Genomic DNA, 26,378 nt, shown 5'->3' on the forward strand with positions numbered 1-26,378 from the left:
CCATATTTAAAAAATAAAATAAGATGGAAATTACACAATGCTTTTATTAAATATAGTTTAAAATACAGTGTTGTCCTGATATATAAGATTAACTAGTTTACTGACATGGAATTATAAAACATTAGGGTTTTTATTAAGGGCTTTAGATATACATTTAGTAGTGTTCTGGATGGTCCCTCCCTCTATAATAAGTGCTTTAAATATGCTTGTTGATAGCGTGATAAAACAGATTTTTTTGATTTACATATGAACATAGAATGAACAGGACACACTGTGACTCCAAAAACATTTTGCCACTAGAACTTAACCAGATGAAAAGTAAAGTGTGTATACAGTTAACAGGAGAACAGCCTTGGTCCGAACTACGGACAGAAGAAACTTTTCCAGTGCCATCGTTTATGAAACATGCAGCGTCAGTTGCTCAGGCTGGATGATGCAGAGCTCTTGCTGTCTGTCTCGGAGTCTGTCTCCTCGCTGCCGCTGCTGGCTGCTGGTTGACCTCCTGGTCTGGACCTGGATGTCTCCATCCCACCTGGAGGCTCTGGAGCTCCTCTGCTCTGACAAGAGGTCTGTCCGCTTACTGACCCAGGGCTGCTTATTAATGCAGGGATGCTCTGCAGAGAGGGAAATTATATAGTATATAGTCAGCAGAAGTGATTTACAAGAAAGCCCAGAGACAGTTAAAGGGGAGCTCCACAGAATTTACACAATAAAGTATGTTAAGGAGTACTACTCAGTCCATTTACATTTACTGCATATGTGAAAAAGGTGTATAAAGCCTTCTGTGGCTCCAGAGGGAGCTGTGTGAAGTCTGATAAATTGCTTCAAGCGATGTCATTTGAGTGCACTTCAGTTAGGGTTAAAGACTGCAAGTTTGAAAATGAAAAAAATACGTGGGTGTGGAGTATAAAAAAAAAAAAATAAGTTAGCAGACCTCTGTAGCCCACTCTTCATCTTTGCTCGAGGCTACATAACCACTACTTGCATAACACCTGAATCTCTGACTGAACTGTTGCCGGTCGAGTTGTTGCATTATGGATAGTCTCGTATTGCCAGACCTTCCTCCACAGCACTGCAGTCGAGGGCCTGGCTAGTCCACACACAGCATTTTTTTAAACCAATCACAATTGTCTTGAGCAGCGCTAAGCGCCAGACACAATAACGGTGCCTCTGCAAAATAGCTTGTGGAACATGTTCTGGTGGAACATGCGCTCGTTCAAAAGTTGCTTTAGCCTGTGTGGAATAATTTTTTTGTTTTTAAATCTCTGGTTCTGCGGCATCAATTTTGATAAATTTTTTTTTTTTAAACTGTCCATTGTTGAGTATGACAATGTTTTTAGGAGAGCAATGCTAAATCTTTGGGAGTACCAGTATCTCCACTGGCTTGGGTTTATATGTATATATCACAAGTGTTCCCCACTTTCCATTTTGATTTCACAAAAGATAAGATTAATAAGTAACCCAGAGACTTATAACTTCATGCATAACCTGCAACAAGTTATTATTATTTTTTTTTTTAAAAGGCCTTGTGTTTGAAATTGAACCCACCAGTGTTTCCTGACTCCTCATCAGCTCCTCAATCTCGTCGATCCAGCCAAGCATTTCAGCAAACCTCCGCACCGTGTCCTCCAGGTCACCCAGCTCCATGTGGTCTCCTCTCCGCAGTGGGACCTTCTCAAAGGGACCCACAGCGTGCCGGTTCAGGAGGAGACGTGGCACAGTGGAGCGCACTGTGTTCACCAGGCTGGCAAATGGCTCAATCTGAAACAACAAGCTCAGGGTTTATCTACTCACAAAATGCACAGGAACCCATTTAAAGATTGAAGTACTGAATAGAGATATTAGAAATGTTTACCTGTAAAGATGTGCCCATGATGATTAGCAGGTCTGCTTTGGGGAAGTCTTTAGTGTGGAGGAAATACTTCTGTGGAAGGTCCTCTCCAAAAAACACAACGTCAGGTTTGACTGTTGCAGCGCAGAATGTGCATATGGGGACGTTGTCGTTCATTATGGCATGCTGCAAAACAAACGAAACAAGAAAGCATTACTCCGGCATCAAATGCAGTGAATTACTGTTCTAAATTTTGATTTTATTTTATTTTTTTAACATAGGGTCAGACATACCTTAGCCTCCTCAGCAGGGAACGCGGTGTAGCACAGGTGACAGGAAGCTGTGGCAAAACTACCATGAGCTTCCACAAGTTTGTCATCTGGGATGCCACACACTGTGAAGAAAGTTATTAAAAATTTTAACGGATGCTAAGAGCAAACTACTACTAGCAAAATCCACTTTTGGAAAACAAAACAGACTGGCATTGATAGGGTAGCTGTCAGTACTACACAACTACTTACTGGTTGTGAAAAAGAAAAAGATTTGCACACATCCAGTACGTTTCCTGGTGGTGCATTCAGGGACATACTGTACATAGAAATGCTGTTATATTTACTTTCTATTAATGGTAATTATATATTATACCGGTGGCGGTATGTTGTCCCTGATAATTAAAAGTAAATGTCGTCAATGACAGTTAATCATTTCTGTCTGCTTACGTGGATTTTAAAAATGCTCGGGGGAGGGGGATGCATTTGGATTTACATTTACCTTTAGCTAAGCCAGAGTTGTTGTTTTTATGTTCCCTTTAAAAAAATAAGTCTCACTCACGTTTCTCCAGTCCGTCGATGTTCTGGGTGTACATTCGGAGCAGCAGGCCTTTGTGATGAAGCATGCGGATAAAGTAGTGTATGTAGTTTGGTCGGTGGCTGCCAGGATACAGAGCCTTGGCCAGGGAGAAGAAAGGCTGCGGGTCGTTGGAGAAGTAGTCAATGTTGAAAATAGCTTCAGGATAAGGGATGTTGTACTTCTCCATGTTGGCATAAAGACCTGTTCCTGGAGTTCTGAAAATGTGGAAATAGAGGCATTTTGACGGACATTTTGGGCATTATGGTAATGCTTCAATGAAAGAGCAGCAAACAAGAAATGTCCTACTTGTAATTCTTTTTATATACATTTCCACTAAACAGGTTAACACTTTAGGTAGAAAGACTCAAATACTGTAATAGTAAAAGAGAAAGATGAAGATGAGGATATAGAGAGAACAAAACCCACAAACAACCAACCTGAAGTCCGGGATGCCGCTGGCTGTGCTGATTCCTGCTCCGGCCACCACCACTACATTCTTACAGCGGCCAAGCTTCACCAGTCGAGCCACAGAGGCTAGACCGCCCTGGGATGAAGACTTGGCAGCCAATGCAGACGGACTGCCCAGACTAGATATGGACCCAGAGGACTGACCAGCTTGCACAGGGTCACAGCTACCTTTGGACATCTTTCCTTCACTGGAGAGCAGGACAAGAAAAGACATAAAACATCCCTGTCTCTAATAGGACAATATGCGACATAATTACTTGCAACAACATGATATTATGGTTAATGTATACCCAGAGGCATATATATTTTATTTTTTATTTTAGATACTTGCAAATTAGGGATTATACTGTATAAAGAAGGGTACATTAATTCTGTCTGTTAATCCCCTCTATGACTACTGCAGGTAATTTGCGGGCGGCAACAGTTCAAGAAAGATATTGGGGAAAAGAGCTAAATATTCTGATATAAATAAGAGATGTGGAGGGATGCCTGAATTAATTCAATTTATATAAACGTCTGTGTTAGGACCGGAGTCATTTATCTTCAAGTCAGTGCAGTAAACGGAAGGCACTCCTTCACATCATGTCCTAAACGAAGAACAGAGCCTCACTCACTGCTTGTTGTCTCCTTAAAGAAATGGCATGAGGTCTCGCACAAACTAGGAAATTCCTTGGGCTTTAACGTTGGGCTGAGGAAAACACTTAAATTCGGTCCTTCTCTGTAAGAAAATTAAATGTATCCATTCTGTGTCATTTTACAATATACGTTGCATTTAATGCTGCACTACGTCCACCTCCCATCATTACACATGTTTATGTACAGTAATCATATCCCTCTCATTTATTTAAGTATGCAAGTAAGTAAAGTTTATTTATATAGCACTTTTAAAATCACAAAGTGCTTCACAAAAAGGTGAAATACAATAAATAAAATACATGCAAAGAAAAACATATAGGTACATAAAAACCCTTGTCTAAGTAAAAGCCTGTTTGAATACTGCTTTTTAAAAGAATCAACAGAATTTGAACAACGTAAAGAGAGGGGCAGTGCATTCCACAGCCTGGGTGCCACTGCCTGAAATAATCGATCCCCTCTGGTTTTAAAATGAGTGCGGGGGACCACTAACAACATCTGACCTGATGACCTCAGACTCCGGGAACAATTGGAATTGGAAATTGATTTATTTGAAACCGGGACAATGCACAAATAAACATTAAACTTGTTAAACAAGAGAATATGTCTTGAGCCAGGTTATATTTCCACCTGTAGTCCCTGGGAAGAAGTGTGACGCTGTATCAGGTTTGATACATGAGAAGGAGCTTGTCCGTGCAAGGCTCTAAAAGTAAGTACCAGAATTTTTTTTATTAATTCTAAAATGAACTGGTAACCAGTGAAGTGATGCCAAAACAAGTGGGATGTGCACTCTTTTGCTTGTGTGAGTTCAAAGCCTTGCAGCAGAGTTCTGAACATCCTGGAGACGGTAAAGCTCTTTCTTGTTCAAACAAGTAAAAAAAGACTGTTACAATAATCTAAACGAGACGACATAAAAGCATGGATGATCCAATTCAACCTTTGAAACCAAAGTTCTAAGTTTGGATAGGTTCCTCTGTTGGAAGAAGCAGTTTCTAATGGTTTCTTAAGCTGCTTTCAATAAGCATTGTATAGTGTTGTGCACATTATTTTTCTGTGTCTTATTTGCTAACCTGCTATAACGTTTCCATTTTTCCGCTTGGATTAATAAAAATAAGTGGCGAGTGTCGTTCAGTTCCTCCACCACTTTGATTCAGACTGAAAATATCAACTATTGTATGGATTAATTTGACATTTTGTATGGACATGCATGCTCCCCAGTGGGTGCAGTCTGCTTACTGCTGGTGATGCCCTGACTTTTCTTCTAGCGTCACCAGCAGTGTCACTTTTCCTGTGAAATATGTCAATAACTACTTGATAGACTGGCAAAAGATATTGTACAGACAGTCATTAGTTCCCACATGATAATCCGAACAACAGTTGAGGTTCCCTGACTTTTTTCTCTAGTGCCACCATCAGGTCAACATTTCAAATTTGTCCGATACTTTGGTTCCAACCATAGACTGTATAATATTGATGGACAGAGCATGTGTGACATCTGACTGTGACGTTAGCACACTCTACGTTTCGTTACACACTTTCACTGGCAATCTGGATGCAACTGCTGCTGAAAGCTAGCCTACATAATTCGAGGTAAGATTTAGCTTTGCTAGGTTTTAAGTTCGCGTGCCATGGATAAGCTTTGCTAAACCTCTGTCATTATTGACAGGCCGCGAACTGTCAATCACATCATAGCCATGCCCTAAAACACTCCCTGCTTTATCGTCGATTTTAAAATCAACGAGACCATAATTTAAAAAATGAACATCATTCTGTATTGCAGAAGACTTAAAACTAGCGATTGAGACCATAAACTCATTATGAAAATGTTTACTGAGGTAATAAATCAAGTGAGAAGTGGGTCACTTTCTCATAGACTTCTACAGAACCCGACCTCCTTTTGCAACCGCACGTGTCGCCCCCTGCTGGAATTCAGATAGAATGCAGGTTTAAGGCACTTCCGCATTTGCAGCACTTCGCCAAACCGGATGTGTTGCCCATTAATATTTACAGTCAATGGTTCCAACCAAATATCTGCAAAACTTTATGCAAAATGTTAGCATTTAGCCAACTGTCTTAGTACAGAGCCGCTAGCATGGCTGCAGCCTCTCAGTCTAAACTGGATCACAGACAAAAAAAACCTTGTCTAGTGTTCTGTCAGAGTTATACTATACCATGTTCAAAGAAGTATGTTCATTTCAAAATCTGGGACCACTATATATTATATATTATATATTATATATAATATAATATAATATAAATATATATATATATATATATATATATATATATATATATATATATATATATATATATATATATATATATATATATATATATATATATATATATATATATATATATATATATATATACATATACACATATACAGTGCCTTGCGAAAGTATTCGGCCCCCTTGAACGTTTCGACCTTTTGCCACATTTCAGGCCTCAAACATAAAGATATAAAACTGTAATTTTTTGTGAAGAATCAACAACAAGTGGGTCCCAATTATGAAGTGGAACGAAATTCATTGGCTATTTCAAACTTTTTTAACAAATAAAAAACTGGAAAAAGTGGGCGTGCAAAATTATTCAGCCCCTTTACTTTCAGTGCAGCAAATCTCTCCAGAAGTTCAGTGAGGATCTCTGAATGATCCAATGTTGACCTAAATGACTAATGATGATAAATAGAATCCAGCTGTGTGTAATCAAGTCTCCGTTATAAATGCACCTGCTCTGTGATAGTCTCAGAGGTGTGTGTAAAGCGCAGAGAGCATCATGAAGAACAAGGAACACACCAGGCAGGTCCGAGATACTGTTGTGGAGAAGTTTAAAGCCGGATTGGGATACAAAAAGATTTCCCAAGCTTTAAACATCCCAAGGAGCACTGTGCAAGCGATAATATTGAAATGGAAGGAGTATCAGACCACTACAAATCTACGAAGACCCAGCCGTCCCTCTAAACTTTCAGCTCATACAATGAGAAGACTGATCAGAGATGCAGCCAAGAGGCCCATGATCACTCTGGATGAACTGCAGAGATCTACAGCTGAGGTGGGAGACTCTGTCCATAGGACAACAATCAGTCGTATACTGCACAAATCTGGCCTTTATGGAAGAGTGGCAAGAAGAAAGCCATTTCTTAAAGATATCCATAAAAGTGTCGTTTAAAGTTTGGCCGAAAGCCACCTGGGAGACACACCAAACATGTGGAAGAAGGTGCTGTGGTCAGATGAAACCAAAATCGAACTTTTTGGCAACAATGCAAAACGTTATGTTTGGCGTAAAAGCAACACAGCTCATCACCCTGAACACACCATCCCCACTGTCAAACATGGTGGTGGCAGCATCATGGTTTGGGCCTGCTTTTCTTCAGCAGGGACAGGGAAGATGGTTAAAATTGATGGGAAGATGGATGGAGCCAAATACCGACCATTCTGGAAGAAAACTTGATGGAGTCTGCAAAAGACCTGAGACTGGGACGGGAGATTTGTCTTCCAACAAGACAATGATCCAAAACATAAAGCAAAATCTACAATGGAATGGTTCACAAATAAACATATCCAGGTGTTAGAATGGCCAAGTCAAAGTCCAGACCTGAATCCAATCGAGAATCTGTGGAAAGAACTGAAAACTGCTGTTACAAAACCGCTCTCCATCCAACCTCACTGAGCTCGGCGGTTTTGCAAGGAGGAATGGGCAAAAATGTCAGTCTCTCGATGTGCAAAACTGATAGAGACATACCCCAAGCGACTTACAGCTGTAATCGCGCAAAACGTGGCGCTACAAAGTATTAACTTAAGGGGGCTGAATAATTTTGCCGCCCAATATTTCAGTTTTTTATTTGTTTAAAAGGTTTGAAATATCCAATAAATTTCGTTCCACTTCATGATTGTGTCCCACTTGTTGTTGATTCTTCACAAAAAATTACAGTTTTATATCTTTATGTTTGAGGCCTGAAATGTGGCAAAAGGTCAAAAGTTCAAGGGGCGAATACTTTCGCAAGGCACTGTATATATATATATGTATGTAATATATATATATATATATATATATATATATATATATATATATATATATATATATATATATATATATATATATATATATATATATATATATATATATATATATATATATATATATATATATATATATATATATATATATATATATATATATGACCAGACATCGCTACCACCGCAACCTGGGGATTTGTACCTGGTATGCCTTTGTTTTGTTGCATGTACAAATGTTTGTGTATTTATGTATATGCATGCACTTACGGTTTTTCTCTCTCTCGGTTTCTTAATGGGTGATCTAACACAGTGTGGCCTTCTGCTATGTTTTCATATTTGATTGCTGTAATTTTGTCATTTAAAAAAAATAATAAAGTAAAAGTTACTGCTATAAAGTATGTCCCCACCTTGTAGGTAAAGCGTCCAGTCCGCTCACACTCATCTGACTGAGGTCCTGGGCCAAAGCAGAGTCTGTCTGCTTCCTTCGTTGTTTTCCATACGGACCCGTCCCAGAGTCCTGGGTCTCTGTGGGGTCGGTGGGCCTGGTCTGGGAGCTGGAGCTGCGGGTCATCCTGGTGACTGGAGGCTGGGGGGCTTTTTTATTCCAGCTGGACCTGGACCGGTTCATCCCAACACCTGTTGACAGCAAGAAAAAAGACAAATCATTTATCCTAAATGAAACATCAATCACTGCTTACGAGCTGTAATACGGTCCTAATGACATTATGAATGGCAGACATGAAAACAAGGTTTTATTTGTAGTTGTGTCGAAATGGAAAATATTCTAAAAAACTTTCTCTCTGCACTAATTAGATATTGATATTGTTTTCAGTGATTTGCTTTTCATTTCTTCCCCCATCTTCTGTGTCCCATATTTAAAAAGCTGTTACACCGAAATTATCCTTTTCTCTTCACTCCCTTTGCACAGAGAGAAGCTGAAATGTTTTAAAACTGTCAACTGTTGAACAAAAGGTAATGGCTGCAATATATTAAGCAACCCCCCCCCCCCACCCCTGCTCCTCAGCAGCTATGCTAATATAGTCCACAGCTGTGGCAGCTTTACTGTTTAAGGAAAGCAGAGGGTAGAGCTGAGGGGTTGGGGGGGTGAGAGTTAAAAAGAGGGGTGGCAGGGGTGAAAGGGAACCGTAGATTGACTTTGTGTCAACAAACCCAGCTGGGAGAGAAAAGAGGATGCCCCCTAACGGCCCCCTCAAACCGAGGAAAAAAGGGGGGGGGGTCCAGAGATAAATGATACGGAGGCGGGATTCAATAAAGAGGGAACAGAGGAGTAGAAGAAGAAGAGGAGGAGGAGGAGGAGGAGGAGGGGGGGGGGGCTTCTTTTCCAAAGCTATTCTAGGCCTTCAAACAACTTCTATGAGGAATGAGTGCAAGTGATCAGGGAGAGGCAGCCGACAAGGAAACAAAAGAGCTACAACCCATAAAACATGACTGCTTCAGAGGGCAGCAGGGAGATAAGACCAGCTTTTCTTCAGAAGCACCTTATCGCCCTCCGGAGGGGATGGGAGAGGAGGAGAGGGGTGACTGAAGGCTTACGGAGCAGCGGGTTAAAAATCAAAGAACATAGCAGCCTTTAGGATGACCGTCTTAAAAGATTTTTAGTTGTACATTAACATTTAAAGGAAATGTGTCATTACCAAGCTTAAAACTGACAATTGTAGACAAGCCCTTGAACCATCGTAACAATCTAACATTCTCTCAACTACTTTAATTTTAGGCACTCAATCTTCTTTCACTTTGCCTCCTTAATAGGCTGAAGCCCCCACATTACTACTTTTTCTTCTCTCCCTGCACATCTTAAAGAACTATTAAAAACAGCGGGAGGGTCAGGGTCTCGGCTTTTGTCTGGACTCTAAAAAAGACACTGCTGGGTACAGGCAATAAATCACTAGCTCAGTTATTAAGGTCTCACGCAGATGGTGCGCTGTAGCGGCAGACCCCAATATGTCAACATGCCCTCTAATCATATCTGGAAAAAGTTACACTTGCAGAAAAAGTCATGCACACAAATGACCAACATGCCCTAGAACAAAACATAAAGCACACAGGTGTATTTCTCCTTGAATATTAATGATACACTCAATTAAACTTGACTCATGAAAAAAAAAAAAAAAAAAAAAAAAAAGGAGAAACTTCAACATCTAGAGAAAATCCAACAGTAAGTTTGGCTGCAGAATACTGTGGTGAGGCAGCAGCAGGTTTTCAGGCTAGCTAACAGGTTACAACCACTCAAAACGCAAAGGGCAATGTTGACAAAATGGAGGACACTTCAGCAACAACCTAAAACAAATTAAAACGGATATTGCGCCATTTAAAAAAAATGTACATAAAAAAATTTTTTAAAAAAAAGTCCCATGCAAAAGTCAATTTTTATAAGATCAAACTGCTTTACAGTGTTTTAAATGGTTGTTTTTTTATCTGGTAAATGTGTGCCACAAATACTATTAGCATTGTTTATTGATAAATAAATCCCTGTATAAATGACAAAAGGTTTAAAAAGGATTTGAGAGCCCCCCCACCACCCTTTACTTGCCCTTTCACACTGCTTGTTCTCGCAGCTCTCCCCAGACGAAAAGCTGAGTGTGTCCCAGTGTGTCCCAGTACCGGACCACCAGGAGAGTAGCTGCTCATATGAGGGTTACAGTTATCTAATTAGGACAGTCCTACAACACTGGGCACACCTCGGTGCCCACCATAACCCGCCCACCCCCCCATACACACACCCACCCCCAAAAAAGTCAGGCTAATGGATAATCCTTTTACTTAGAGGCTGGGACCAAAAGCCAAACACCAGCAAAGAGCAGCAGGAGAAACGTTTGTGGCAAAACAACAAAAATGCAACAGCAGACATTTACTGCTCATTGATGAAGCACAAGAAGTTCCTGTCTGAAATGAAGGTAGGGAAAAAAAGAACAGAATTTTTAAAACTGGAGACAAAGAAATGCAATAATACTTTGAAAGCAACCACTTTCATACATATAGCCCTAAAACTTTAACAATATAAGAGGCCTTTTTCCAGGTCGATTTGCACGTTTGGCTGGACATAATTAATCATATATTTTAAATTAAGGCTGCAACTAACCATTTGTTTTCTTTACAGATTAAACTGTCGAAGCACCTTGGTCCTTCCCCATTTCCAGTCTACCTCTACAATGTCATCTGTCCAAGAAAAGACGAAAATTCCTTTAAAAAAAAATATTAAAACTGTCACTTTTTTTTCCCCCAATTAAACATTTGGTCTGTAAAATGTCAGAAAACTGTGAAAAATCTCCATTACAATTTTCCAGAGCCAAAGGGGACATCTTGAAATTCTTACTTGTTTTGTCCAACCAACAGTCCAAAATAAAATAAAACAGAGGAAAAGCACCAAATCATAGTTAAGAAGATGGAACCAGAGAACTTTGGGCATTTTTGCTTATCCAAATTGTTTATTAATTTTCAGTTGATGGACTAATCTAATTTCTCTTTTTTCTGTTGAAATATGATAACAAATCAATACAAACACCAACAATCATGATTTCAACAAATACATCAACAAGTCTGCTTATTGAGAAATAAAATAAATTAAAATTCCTCCAAATGTTATTAAGTAATGTTATGTTCTGCGATACATAAAACTTTTTTTCCCCTGTAAACACCAAAAGCAACATTTCAGAGATCTGTAAATACTTTGTGGTCCAGTGCTATAAAAACCTAAACTGGGTATTCGATTTCGCCCTGCAACTCAGGCTGGAAACCTGTACGTTTTTCTACCCTGTTTCTGTTACAAATTTGCGGGAACCAATCACAAACTGGCTTATCCACCTGGCGCGCTATTGGCCGGGTTTAACACAATGACGATAGAAAAGCGACCAAGCAGCTTTTTGTTTACATTCAACATGACGGCCAACGAAGCGCAGCAACCCATTGATGCCGCTGTCGCGTCGGTCGTCACCTGGATCGTCGGTCTGATTGGTTGAAGGACTATCCAATTGCGTACAGAGTCATTTGAACTATGCCAGTTGATCACGCCTCATGTGCAGTAGAAAATACAGAGCAGGCTCCCCAGACTAATGTTCAATCTTAAAAGACTGAGCTTGGTCTGGTGATAGCCAGACTAATAAAAACCTAAAAACACTTCACTAAACTGAAATAAAGAGTTGATGCACCCAAAATTAAGATCCTGATTCATGGTTCACAGCAGCAGCATGAACCTGCAGACAGTCAACGTTTTGGTTTTTCTAGAGTTGATTGTTAACATCTTGTACCTGGTGCCTCTGGAGTAACATGTCAGCCTTGTCTTAAAAGGAGATTTGGTTAACTTTAATGAGGGGCTTTCCCTCTGCAACCCCAGCATTTAACCCTCCACTTACAACAGAATTGAGGACAGCCGACTTTGATCTCTGCTGCCCCCCATGACACAGGGATGGCAACAGGCAGCCTGGTCGCTACGGAAACCTCTTCATTACTTAGTTGGAGAGGCAACAGCTCTATGTCCTCCTTCCCCACCTGCTCACTAATGACATATCATTCTGTGCAGCATCTTTGTTGGACTCTCAATTGACACAAAGCAGCGAGTCCTAATTTGTGTTAGTATATTGTTTGCACACACAGAGGGAGAGGTGGGTGGTGGAGAGCTAATTCTGCCCAGTGGGTCGATGGCTAACTACTGACTCTTGCCCCATTACTCCTGTGAGGACTTACCAGCCCTACATTAAAAACACCAATAATGGGATGTGATGTTATTTGTACAAACATGTACATTGTGTGAGAGAACGGGATGTGAAAATAACTAAATTGAAAGCACAGGTACGCTCTCACCCTTACAAAAATGCTACGCCATCTCTAGAAGACATACAACAAAACCAGCAACAGGAATGGGAAAATGAAGGCTGTCCAGGTAATTAAAGTCAGCTGTAGGGCTGCAGCAAACCACTTTTTTCATTATCAATTTATCTGCTAATTCATTTTTCAAATAATCGACCAGTGAATGTTGGAATTTTTTGTTCGATAAATGCCTTTCACCGTAAACTGGTTATCAAAATAGGTTTTATAGTTGGGTTTTAGTTGTCGGTCGACTAATTGATCAATCAACTAATCAAAGGGTCAGAATTGGTTACAGAATGGGCCTTAAGAAACTTTATAAACTTATATAACTTATAACCCTATAAGACTGAAGACAAAAAGGACCACTACCTAGCCCGTTAGCAAAACATGTTGTTGAGGACATAACAGTGTGTCTAACTATGTGTGACCAAAAAGGGAGAAAAAATTAAAAAAATTAGGACCACTTTTGGATGTGCAGTGCTGAAAGAATTCAGGTGCTCAAAAAACTAAGTTGACACTTTTCTTGCAGTCAGTCAAGTCCTCCAGAGGAGCTACTAACAGTGAGGCTACACTGGCATCTGCTGGAACCAAAATCTCATTACACCATCAACCCATTTTGAAAAACAATCTATGCCACATACAGTACACTGTGGTAACTGACTTACAAAGGATGCTCCATCGACTCCAACCCATAAGTTTGTTTACTGCAGTGCAAGTAGATTATGCCTCCAGTTGCTGAAAGTGATTTGATTCATTGATGAGCAGATAAAAATAAGTTTAATTATAATTTTGATTTATTAGAATAATTGAGTATAACTTCAGTTTTTCTCGGTTTCTATTTTGTATAGGATTATAAAATGAATAGCATTTTTGATGTCAATTAAGGAATCTTGTGGTGTACACTACATCATGGTTTTTAACATTGTATACATAATGTTAATATGTTGATATATTCCTTTAATCAAATCATATATATATATTTTTTATTAATTGAGTAACTCTTAATTCTTTCCATGTATCCCGTGACAACTGCAGAAGCACCCCTGGTTGGTAGTCACTGATTAGGAGGAACATCTGCATGTGGGACATGTACCAAGTAAAAGCATTAGTGGATCCAGTTATATTAAAAATCCCCTTCAGACATGTTTTAAGACATAAAAATACTCTTTGTATAATAATAATAATAATAATAATAATAATAATAGGCACTTGTTTTTTCATCAACAAGTTATATGACATTGTTAAGATTACATCTACTCCTCCTACCTCACTGAAAAATCCAGAATCTATGAATATGCAAATACTTCATTTTAAAAGTTTAACTGAACCCATGATGTCTCCACTCTCAGTATATTTGACCTGGGGCCTGTTTCACAAAAGCAGAATATATAAATCCAGGATGAGGCGAGGCTTGACCTAGTCTAATCTGTGAATCCTGGCTTGGTGCGTTTCACGAAGGCCAAGCCAGGCTGAGGAGGAGCGACTAGGTCGAGCCAGGCTGAAGTCATTCAGATAGATGCGCGTCCTGGGCTTTCCTCAAAAGACCGCGAGGTCGATCACAGATTTACTGATGCCAAAATGGAGAATACGCATTGTACATACTTTATACAGAGTGAGCAGCAGCTTCTTGTGGAAGTATGATGACGTGAAACACATCATTTGTTTAAAAAGAAAAGAAACACAGTCGCTGTAATGAAACAGCGAGAGAAAGCGAGGCAGACGATCACGGACCGACTGAATGCGTAATTGTAGCCTAAATATATACATTAACTGACCACGGCTCTGAATTGAAGCCGTCATAATCATTCCATTCAAGGATTAGGCTACTAATCATTTTCACAAATTAACAGTTGTACTCTTTTTCTACAACGCTAGAATATGATGCGTAAATATCTTTTTCACTCTGTTCCTCCCTCTCTCTCATGGGCTAAAATATAAGTTTCCTAAGTCATATTAACTTCCACTGCTCGCTTTTAATGCAAAGTGTACAACTGTTTGTTTTTGCAAAATGACAGTGACTCATTGAATGGTTTCAGTTAAGAGCAGTATTTCATAAATGTATATTTTTAGACTATCATTCAGTCGGTCCGCTATTATCTGCCACGCTTTTTCTCGCGTTTCATTTTTTTTAATTTTTTTATAGAGGCAGAGTTTCCTTCTCTACATATTATATGCCTTGCTCCCTGTATATATGGACATAGAAAATAAAGACACTGAAGAAATTGGACTCTAAAATCTAGAAACTATGAAGATAATTAAGTGATAAATTCCATGCACACTGTAAACATGAATGGAACAGAGTGAATTCATCAGTTATTTCCCCCCAAATATATATCACTAGATAGTTACTGGTCCAGTGAACTAAGACTATCATTTGGGAGGATTGTACAATTAGGATATGTTCTTAAATTGTATAATCCTCCCAAATTATAGTCCCATTTTACTGGACAACATAAATTGTGTGCTAAGAATGCCAAATACAATGCACATGGAAGTGGAACAAACATGATCCTTATTGTTAAAGAATAATAATAAAAAAAAATCAACTAAAATAATTCAAGGTGCATTGGTCAACTATAGAAATGTACAGCATTGTATGTATTGCCCTTAGTAACAGACTTCATTTAAAACATTTGAAATTTTATCAGCCTTTTCTAATTATCTCAACTGCCGTAATATATTCATCAAACTTCTAACAACAATATGAACAGCAGTCTTCATACAGCAATATAACAGTAACAATGACTGTCACATGAATAATTATAAATAAAAACATAATGGTCACAACTTTAAATAATAACAGTACTTAAATAAACAGCAAAATGCACCGGTTGTATTTTAATCCAGGCTGATAATAACAATAGGGTAAAACCAGTGCTGGGTGATCAGAAAAGGCTCCAGGATTAAATAAATCCTGGCTGTTAGCCTGGTCAGGAGCAGGCTAGCTGCACAGAATAAATCTCCATGGTGATTTATGTGCCTCCGCTTTCGTGAAACCGAATCAAGGGTTAATTCATCCAGGATAACTGGGAAATCCCGGCTTAATCCCTTATCTTGGTTTTGTGAAACAGGCCCTTCTCCTTTACATCTCCACATTACATGTGTAAGTTTCACACTGAACCATGATTGGCTTACACACTAGTTGTGATGTCACAAATCCTGCTCTTACCCAGACTCAGACATAAACACTCCTTCAGTAGCTTAAGGTAAAAACTTTGTCTTTTAGTGATAAACTGCACACGCACACACACACACACACACACACACACACACACACACACACACACACACACACACACACACACACACACATCTGCAAAGTGAAGCTCAAACAACCAAGAGAAAAAAACAACAGGAAAAACATATTTTGGACTGGAGGGGGGCTTTAAACTAAATGGGATACATCCTAACTTACATAACAGCTTTTTATTAGAGAAAAACAGCCTTTTCTCCTCAGACTGAGCAGTGTTAGGTAAACAGACTCAGGCTAAAACACTCAAACTAATTTAAATAAAATACATAAAATACCAAGATCTTGGAAACGTCCTTTAACGTTAGGCTTTTTTGGCTAATGTAGCGCCACTCTGCAGGAAATTATTGGCAAGGCTATTAAAATGATAGGCGTCTACTCCTCTGGCATCAATACTAATAGGCTATACCGCCAACGTTATAATAGGGCTATAATTAACATAATTGTCATACAGCTACCTTTCCAGACGGCGGAACTTTTGAATGCTGAACAGACGGCGACGACAGCAGACAGCAAGCAGACTTTGGGTCTTCAGTTGGCAACTCGAGATGCTTCACATCCAAAAGGAAACTCGCTTTATCACTAAACTGAGAGTTTGTAATCCATCAGCCGCTGCAGTCAGGTTAACATCTGATTCAGTCGTAGTGAAGGTGTCTCCTTCTTCTCATGCACTTTATCCGCATGCAGCCTAAATTGTGAGTTTTAGAGGAGCGAGCTGTCACTCTGCCACTGTTTCCGGTTACTAAATAAATCATTACGAATACAGGCGGGAAACAAGGAAACAAGAGCTGGAGTCACGTGGTTTCCCTTTTCACAGCAGACATTTACTGGTCATAATATGGAAATCTAATTACATTAACGATGTCTCTATTCTATATAACTGTCCCAGTAAGACATGACCGTGAGCCAGATATGCACAATACCAGGACCCCGAAACTAAATGGAAATCAGCTATTATTATTTTTATTATTTACACCTTTTACTGTGTGACATGTCAAATCTTCTTACATAAAAAGGTATATTATGGCCTAATGGGTGATAATAATTGGGGCGGGCTACCTCACAAAGCAGGATAATCGTTTCACATTTAGTGCCTCTTTTTTTCTTGTTGGAATGGACAACAGTAGCTACAATACGTGCAAGACACTTAACATTATACAAAACATACTGCTAGAGTAAATCTACTACTAGATATTTCCACTGTTTTATGTGTAGGCCTACAGAAATGTAGGCTACCTTTGAAAATGGTTACCACAGTGGTTACAGTCGGTTGGGGAAAAGAAGACTGTATAACATTCTGTGAACACACAGTCTATTTACTTTAGCGCATGTTCCAGATTAAAGGAGTCCAGGCATTAATCTTGATTTGTACGAGCCATAATTTGACCGTGATGAAAGTTCACTGCAGGTCTATAGCTTCACTAAACTCGTATCCTAAATATTGTGCTCTGAAAATCTTATGATGTTTGGTTGCCGCCTCAAACTTTCATATGCTCTGAAATACACTTTTTATTGATGCATTGATAATCAATTTGTTTATTTTGTTCTATTTTAGCAGACAGTGTTTTAAAGCAAGTGTTTCAGTGAAATACACCTCAAGTCAAGTGATAGTGACAGGTCAGTAATTCAACCCAGAAATACAGTGAGTCCCAGAATAGACCTGTGTGCCTCTGTGCTGTTTAAAGCCATATTTCAAAAACAATTTTTTTTTAAATGGCAGCAGGCATACTATGTCTAGAAAATCCTCATTCATTGGGGTCAATTACTTTCTTAAAGCCACTAAACTTACTGTTTGGTTTTGAAGACATTTCTCTAGTCATCCAAGAGAGTTTGTCAGTTCAGGTCAGAACTAGAATGTATACAAAGACCAAAAAGTGAGGCCAGATCCATTTAGTTCTTTACAGAAACAAATACAATAAACAAACAACAAATGTACAATAAAGAAATACACCCAAACAACATAAAGATTTGAAATATTTCAAATGTGACAAAGGTAATCTATTGCAAACTGGTGCATATACTGCCTAATAAGTCAATAAATGCTCAGTTTTATTATGACCAGATTACAACAATTCATCATTATTTTTAGATTGCAGATACAATTGTGTTACTTTAGATTAACATCTGAAAATAGATTTGCTTGTGCTCACTTCAATCGTTTTTGAAAAAACTGAATCTTTTTGTAACAGGTTTTGAGATTGGTGACCTGTGCAGGTGCAGGATTTACCCTGCCTATTGCCCACTGTGAGCTGTAGAGCCCCGTCGCACAGGATTTGTGGGTATGAGTGGATAAATGTATATATATAACAGCATTGTCTCACTATTTAAAATGTTTAGCAAATGTTTATTTTGGTTACCGTAGTTGTATCTGTAGTGGATATCTGTAGTGGATATGCACTCTATTTTGCATTTGTTTTGATTGTAGGCCCTCACCTACATTCATGCACAAAAAAACCCACAAGGGAGATAAACACAGGTAGTGAAGACATGTAATAATGCTGGACCTGCCTCAGGCCCAAATCATTCAGTTAATAAGGTGCCAAAAATAATTTGCAAATAATATTACCACAAAGAAACTGGCACACAAAAAATATGTACCAACTGAGGCTTTGCAGCCAGGGAGCAGTTTCCCGCTTTGCCTGGTCTACATTAATGCATTTTTTTCACTCTCCTCATGAAAATGTATGTTAATTTTATGTATTAAGGAGGTATTTGATTCTGGTCTGTTTTTATACTATAAGAATAGAATAGAATAGAATTCTGTATTGTCATTGTACAGGATTGAATGAAATTGGATGGCAATCCTCTTGGTGCTTTGCAAATAAATAAAATAAAATTTAAAAACAGAAAAAAATGTCCAGCCATTCTCAAACCCCCTTCCTCCCACATACCCACAATCTCCAGTGAATACTGACATCTTCTCATAAAAGAGACGATCTTTGATGTTAGGATTTATTTTTTTTTAAAGCAGGATGTACGTAACTTCCGCTTTCAGGGGAGGATGTTGTTGTGGTGGTTGGTGTCCCGACTGTCCTCTCGCGCCAAAGTGACGGCCAGGGGCCCCATACAAAATCAACCTTAATCGTATCTGTTCATGTATTATACTACACCCTGCGATACTTTCCTAACGTGGTACCCAAACAGTTGCTCCTTTTTTAACAACCAAATCATCTATAATCATTTCTGAATTAAAAAAATTAAAATTCAATTTTTTGCTTAACATATTGAACAATATTGGAATTATCTAGACACAACGACTACTTAAATGTGTGCATGTGGTTTAGTAAAGGAAGAGGCAGCAGCTGGAGCTCCATCCTGCGGACAGTGTGTACCTCTGTGTTTTAATGGGTGGAGACTGCCTCCTCCAAAATATAACGTTTGTCAGAGAGACAACACAGCTTAACCACCAGCAGCTATTACAGGCCGTGGAACCTGAAATTATTTTTTTGCTCACATAGTTTTAAGTCACGCACAGTACATTGTATCAGTTTGATAACGTTACAAAACAAGGTAAGTGCTAAATGAGCGAACGTTAGTTTGAGGTTCTGTTTGTGTAATGAGAGTCAGCCATGAGATGAGAACTTCTGCAGAACCACAAAAACAACAACGATCTATACTATCTTGCAAACCAGCTTCAATGCCAACTCCTTCGACCATTAGTGTAATCGGGACAGATATGTTGAGGAAATGCTAACAAACGTCGATGGATTAATGGTGGGGGGAAAACGTTGAAGTGCTTTATTTTTTTTATATAAACGTTAAAGTGATGTTTTGTTTCGGGAGAGCCGTGACGTGTCTCAGCTAGAAGATTACACAAATGGCTAATTATGGCGATTATAGGCAACACAACCACATAGTTCTCCGTGTTAAATACGTCTAATCATTTATAGCTTTAAAAGTGAGACGGGCAACAACTTTGACAAGTCAAATTGTGCAGTAATTCGACAACGCTTAAGCAAGTATCCGTGTTTTCACTGGATGTAGGGTTAACGTTAGCTTAAGTTAACGTAAACGCAGTCTGCCATGAACAAATGCGGTAGGTTAGCTAGCTAACGTTATGTAGCACAAGTTTTACATTGTACGTCGGGCCTTTAGCCGAGTACTCATAGGAGTATATTTAATTTGAACCTGGCAAGGATATACACGGTGTAATGTTGTTTACCCATCAGTAAATTGTCTCAGCTGCCATAAAGGCGTCCCTTTGTTCATCTTAAACGCCATGACTGAATAACGCTTTCGTCTGAGAAGATTTCATAACTGCATAAGGCACCATTGACTTCTCAAAAACAAAACAAAACATTATCGATAAAAAACAATGGTCTCAGATCATTTCTACTTTAGGGGATATGGAGTCAATTATTCCAAATGTCCTGTTTATTACTGTTTTCCCAAAGTCTAGAAAACTACTTAGGCTACATATTGAACGTTTTTGTTTTTCAGCATCCGTTGTTTTAAGTTTAGAAAGCCTGCTTGTGTAAAAACACATTTTAACCTGTTGGAGCCTACAACTCTGTGGCAAATCGTGAACAGGTCTACCTTGTTTTAGGATCAGCAGCAGCACACCCAAAGCTCAACACCCCCATTCCTAACTATTGACTTAAGTTAAGGCTTTCCCTGTACACTCTCATATAAAAAAACCTTGTCTATTTGGAATAAAGGTCTTTAGTCTTTAGACATTTAGACTAGGGTGTGTAGCCTGGTCACAAAAGCAGTATGAAAGTTAAAGCAACTCATACATGTACCAAGCAAATATAGAACAAAGGCATTGCTCTCTGTGTGCAATACTTAAATGTGCAAAATTTAAGAGGTAAAAAAAGCAAAGTCTTGTTTTTGGTGCCAACAAGAACGTAATAAACAGAAAAATATGCAACAACAAGCTCAGGCACAGATCTCTTACAGGGTTAACATCATAATAGAAATTACATAGGTATGCCAGGAGGAACACTATTTCATGTTACAAAGAATCTCTTTCGCTATTGCTCCCCACTCTGTACATCTGCGTTTACATTGTCTTTGTACGTAATTGTGTCATTTATTTTCCCAGAGAGATGAGTCAGGCGGAGCAGGTGCCTGAGGATATGCCTGCATACCTCAATGATGAGCCAGTAGCTACAGGTAGGTTTAGGTCCTTAATATAGTGACACATTTGTGTTCATTGACTCCAACATTTTTTAAGGTTTTCATGTTGTCAGTCAAAGAACTCATCGTGGGACAAATTAGATGGAAATACAGATTATGAATTTTGCATAGTGATTAGCTCTTTCTACAGTAATACGCTTCTGGTAAACTTAATATTCATCAACCTTTTATTTAACCAGGAAAAGTCCCATTGAGTTACAGAAACTCTTCTCCCAGGGTGTCCTAGCCAAGACTGGTGGCAAAAAGGACAGGACAAAAGTTCCATACTACACCACAAATCTCTATACATACACTATACATACTAGAACACAAACAAGACATTACACTTAAGTTAATGTAATACATAATGTGCATATTCATTAGGTAAGTGTTCCTTTGAGGCAGAGCTGTGTTGTCTGTTTACGAAAGATATTTTAACTGTAACTTTTCATCTCTTTGGTAGATTACAATTTTGACACATGGCTGTTTTTATATTTGAATGACGGAACACGTGTAAATGCAGCTGTGTGTTGCACGTAAAAAGTGCGCAGCAGAAACGGTTAGCCAATTAATTGCTAGTCAATTGGCAGAAAATTAGTCAGCATCCATTTTGATAATTAACTCTTTAGTTACCTACTATAGATATGGTGTATATGTGTATATATGGTGTTTAACAAGTGAGCAAGCATCTTAAAGGCATAGTTCTGATTTGTGGTATGTGGTATCCATAGTCAGTGTATTAGCTACAGTAGATGGAGGTTGGCACGCTCCCAGTTTGGAAAAGCAGGCAGGAGCACCGACATGGAAGCTCATCAATGTACTGCTGTGGACGGGGCAGCAGCTAAACATATTTTAGCCACCCCAAAAGGGCCCACCTAAAGAAAATCACTTACGCTAGTAACTAACAAACTAGCTAACCGATCGAGGCAGGGGTAGACGAGCCACTTCTGTGTTCTGCAAGGTAAAATTACTGTTTTTTTCAATGAAGTCTAGTGGCTTCAGTCCCCCCTGCATAAACTTAAACATAGCTATTTAAAGGCCAGGGTATGCTGTGAAAAAGTTCTAAATATAGCGTAGACCACTTAAACTGATAGTGTTTTTTTTTTTAGATGGCTAAAATATGTTAAGCTGCTGCCCTCGTCCACAGCAGTGCTTTGCTTGGCTCCCGTGTCGGTGCTCCTGCCTGCTTCTCCAAACTGGGGCCCTGCCGACCTCCATCTACTTTAGATAAGATAGACTTTATTAATCCCACACTGGGGGAGTTCCTGTGCTACAGCAGCTCAAAAGAAAAAAAGAATTACACACATCAGAATAACACAAATACACATTAAGTAAACAACAAAAAGTATAAGAAATAGAAAAAATAGAATTAATAATAATAATAGTAATAAAACAAACATATTTACACAAACACCCTTATATAAACACAGATATACAGATGAGTAAGGTGCAGATGAATAGAAATGACATTGCACAGTTGGAGGTAACAAAGAGTAATAAATAAATACGTATAGTGCAGAATATTGTCCAGTGATGGCTCATATTATGGCTGGGCAATATCTTGATATTATATCAATATTGTGATATGAGACTAGATATCGTCTATATTTTGGATATCGAAATATGGCATAAGTGTTGTCTTTTCCTGGTTTTAAAGGCTGCATTAAAGTAAAGTGATGTACTTTTCTTGAACTTACCAGACTGTTGTAGCTGTTCTATTATTTGCCTTCTCCCCACTTAGACATTATGTCCACATTACTGATGATTATTTATCTAAAATCTAAGTGTGAAGATATTTTGTTAAAGCACCAATTGTCAACCCTAGAATATTGCCGCAATATCGATATCAAGGTATTTGGTCAAGAATATCGTGATATCAGATTTTTCTCACTATCGCCCAGCCCTAGCTCATATCACAGAAACAGCTAGCAGTGCTCCATTATGATGTTGCATTAAACAGTCTGACTGCTGCTGGAATGAAGGACGTGCGGTAGCGCTCCTTCTTGCACTGAGGCTGCAGTAGTCTGCTGCTGAAAGAGCTGCTCAGGGAACTTAACAGTCTACTTCAACAAATCTGAACTATCCCTTTTTAACTGAGGAAGAAGAAAATGAATAAGTAGAAAAAGAAGAAACAACCCTGTGTGATGTAGTACTGAAATGAGTAGTTGATTAATCTTGTTGTTTTAAACCAGATGACAACATCAAGGACCATCCACAGACGCAGCCGGGCATGTTCGGCAGGTTGGCGGGGGGCTTGTACGGTGCCACCAAGGGAGCTGTAGGAGCGACGGTGGGCGGTGTGACCTGGATAGGAGGAAAGAGTCTGGACCTCACCAAAAGCACCGTCTACTCTGTAGCTGCTCTGTGTGGGAGGGGGGGGGGGGTGTTAAAAAAGGGGTTTGTGTTGGGGGGGGGGGGGGGGGGGGGGGGGGGGGGGGCTCTGCAGTGGTCAGCAAAGTTCCCATAGGAGGAGGCAAAAAGAAGGACAAGTCTGACTGACGGGGAGAGGAGAGTGAACACACACAGCTGAGGTGTTATGGCTCGTACTGTGCTGTTGCCTGTGTTAGCAATCGTGAGCAACAGAGGACTCAAAAGTTTAGTGTACACATTTTGGTGAGGGGTCTTTGTTTTTGTTTGTTGTTTTTAATGTGATTGTTGGTAAACCCACCTTCATATACTTTCTGTGGCTAGGACCCACAAAGCAAGAACTAACAAAGACTTTCCTGCTCTGTTGTTAAATGAAACACACTATAATCACCAGTGCCTGAAATTGCTCAAATAAAATGTCCATGTTTCATATTTGATAATAAGCGACAACACTGCAAACTGTTGTGTTCGCCACATAAGTTAACATCAGTACCAGAGGACAAAAGCTCAGAGTGTAAATGCACTTAAATTTCACTTGCAGGACAATCATTGATCAATGATGATCTGTAACTAACAAGGTGTTTCACTGTCAACTGACAAACATGTGGATCAGAAAATGTGTATAGGGTGACTAAATCACCTTTCTGCTCAGTTCACTTTGTTCAGCCTGCACAAATGAACAAATACGTCTGATCAAAGAGTACAGTCCAGGTTAATATCGAAACCACCTGCTGGCTGTAACTGAATATTCCTCTGAGGAGTTTTTGTAACAATTTCAATTTTTTCTGAATTCACATCGCCCTCTGGTGGTTATATTCTCACTGGAGTGGAGGGTGACTCGTACTTTTGATACATAATCTAAATCATTACAATAAAATATAAAAGTCAGAGTATTTTGATTGCAATTCCTTTCCAGCTGTAGTGTTAATTGATTCACTATGACTATCAATAAATAACATTTTATACATAACCTCTTTTGACTAACTATATTTTGATAGTTACTGTTGGTTGATTTCACTCCTAAATCAAAGTATGTCAACATTTCTCCTTTGGACACATACGCTTCGTGATGGCATTAGTTTCTCCCACTGTATCAAATAATTAGTTTTCACCCTGAACGTTTCTCTAATGCTCCTCCATATTGCTTAGCGTCACTGTGTTGACTGTTGTAGGGATCTGATGGCTGTATTTCTTGACGTTGCATTCAATACGATACACAGACTTTTTAGTGTTAACTACATTTTTAAGCTGACAAGCCCGTAATAGTAAATTTAATTAAAAAAGTAGTTTTTGTAAAATGTAACTTGAAAATGTCATTTAAGTCTTGTATAACGCAAAACAAAGCTTTTAAAGCTTTTGTTTCATCCATGTTGCAGAATGTTTTGAAGTGAAAATGAGAATTTATTGAAACATGGCAATATTATATTGTTTAAATAAAACATGCTGAAGGTTGTATTATTGTGTTCTATCAGTACCAGTATAGACCCAGAGCCATTAAATGCTAACCACGAACAGGTAATTGTAAAGTCTGGAAAAGAAGATCCTAAACTTGCTTTTTTTGCAGGGAGGAACAGTTAAATATTAGTGAAATATATCATTGGGGCGATTGATTGTGATTGAGTGGAGGTAGGGCTGAACAATTTTTGAAAATAATCTAATTGCGATTTTCTTTCCCTAAATATTGCGATTGCGATTTAATATACGATTATTATTTTTTAAGCTTTGTCTTCTGTATTATTCAACAAAGACAAACAATAAATCATTGTATAGTGTGAACAACGCATGATTAGATAGATTAAACAAACTTCTTTCCTGGAGGCCAGGCCTGTATGTGATGATGAAATTAGGTGATGCATACATTTATATGAATGACATCTTTTATTTAATTATTTCCATCACAGTAGTATATTGAGCACTGACCAAGCCTGGTGTAAACATTCATATGAAATTCAGAAACAAATCACACAAACTAAAGTGCAGATTGCAAAAATATAAAAACAAATATGTGGCTTTACCACACTTAGTAGTATTTAGATTATTTCATTATTATTTACTGTAATAAACATATGTAAACATGTGGATTGCACTTTTTAAACACTATCTTTAAACTTTACTATACAGTTAAATAAATAAAAAAACACGGGTCACTGAGACCCGAAGGACAACACAAGGGTTTTATCTGCATGTATGGACTCGAGCCCAATGTAACCCTTCATTTTATTAAAATGTCTGTAACAGTTTTAAACTACAACTCAGAGTTGTTTGAATGACAGAAATCAGCTCTGCTTTCTCTGCGGAGTGCAGACTGATTTGCTCTCGCGAGTCATGTGACCAAATCGCAGCCTTTGCAATTAGGAAATCACGTTTTAACATATCACGATATTATTGCAAATGCAATTAATCGTTCAGCCCTATGTGGAGGTGGTGAAATTAGGTTATCCACCTAGAATAATACTACAAGTCTGGTTCAATAATTCCCATACTGGATATGTACAATGGAGCTATATAGTGTGCAACAATATATTTATAAGGTGTGAATAGCATTTGGCACAAAATATTATTTATTATTTGATATTTGTATTTTATTAATATTAGTGGTTTAGCATGAAAGGTGTGCGTATGTGTGTATGTGGTGTGTAAGCACGGCGGCATATGTGCATTGATCACGTACCTTCTCAGGAAATGCACAGCAAATATAGTTTTATAATGTGCTACAACAATGAAGGCATTTTATTATTACTGCACTGTAATGTGTTTTTAAGACATTTGTCCTTTTATTACATCCCTTTTAAATTCACAATTAAGTTCTGCTCTTTGCATAGGATATTTTTAAGGGGCGGGGCAAGAGGGTCAGGAGAGGCTGGGGTACAGTTGTAAAAGTCTCAGGAGTCAGGTCAGGGTCAGGGAAAACTTCTAGGATTTTTAATATGTATGTGACCATGTGATGAATGTGATCCATTGTGTTATTTCACTTTTGACTTTTTGCATGTCATTTAAATTTCACACCACAAAACTAAAC

The 26,378-nt window shown here is 38.6% G+C and overlaps 2 protein-coding genes across 2 annotated transcripts; one reads left to right on the forward strand and one right to left on the reverse strand.

The window, feature by feature from the left end:
* Positions 1-24: 24 nt before the first annotated feature.
* si:dkey-103i16.6 (uncharacterized protein LOC557125 homolog) lies at positions 25-16,599 on the reverse strand. Its single transcript, XM_039808882.1, has 8 exons — positions 16,333-16,599; positions 8,208-8,436; positions 3,118-3,336; positions 2,663-2,895; positions 2,125-2,225; positions 1,856-2,017; positions 1,549-1,761; positions 25-614 (listed from the first exon to the last, which is right to left on the reverse strand). The coding sequence occupies exons 2-8, from the start codon at positions 8,426-8,428 to the stop codon at positions 414-416; spliced, it is 1,350 nt and encodes a 449-aa protein (XP_039664816.1). The 5' UTR covers positions 8,429-8,436; positions 16,333-16,599; the 3' UTR covers positions 25-413.
* Positions 16,600-19,171: 2,572 nt separating this feature from the next.
* tmem263 (transmembrane protein 263) lies at positions 19,172-24,812 on the forward strand. Its single transcript, XM_039808883.1, is given in 4 exon segments — positions 19,172-19,384; positions 20,919-20,989; positions 23,185-23,390; positions 23,393-24,812. Coding segments are annotated over 3 exon segments (372 nt in total). The 5' UTR covers positions 19,172-19,384; positions 20,919-20,922; the 3' UTR covers positions 23,492-24,812.
* Positions 24,813-26,378: the final 1,566 nt, after the last annotated feature.

Source organism: Perca fluviatilis, chromosome 8 (assembly GCF_010015445.1).
Source record: "Perca fluviatilis chromosome 8, GENO_Pfluv_1.0, whole genome shotgun sequence".
NCBI lineage: Eukaryota > Metazoa > Chordata > Actinopteri > Perciformes > Percidae > Perca > Perca fluviatilis.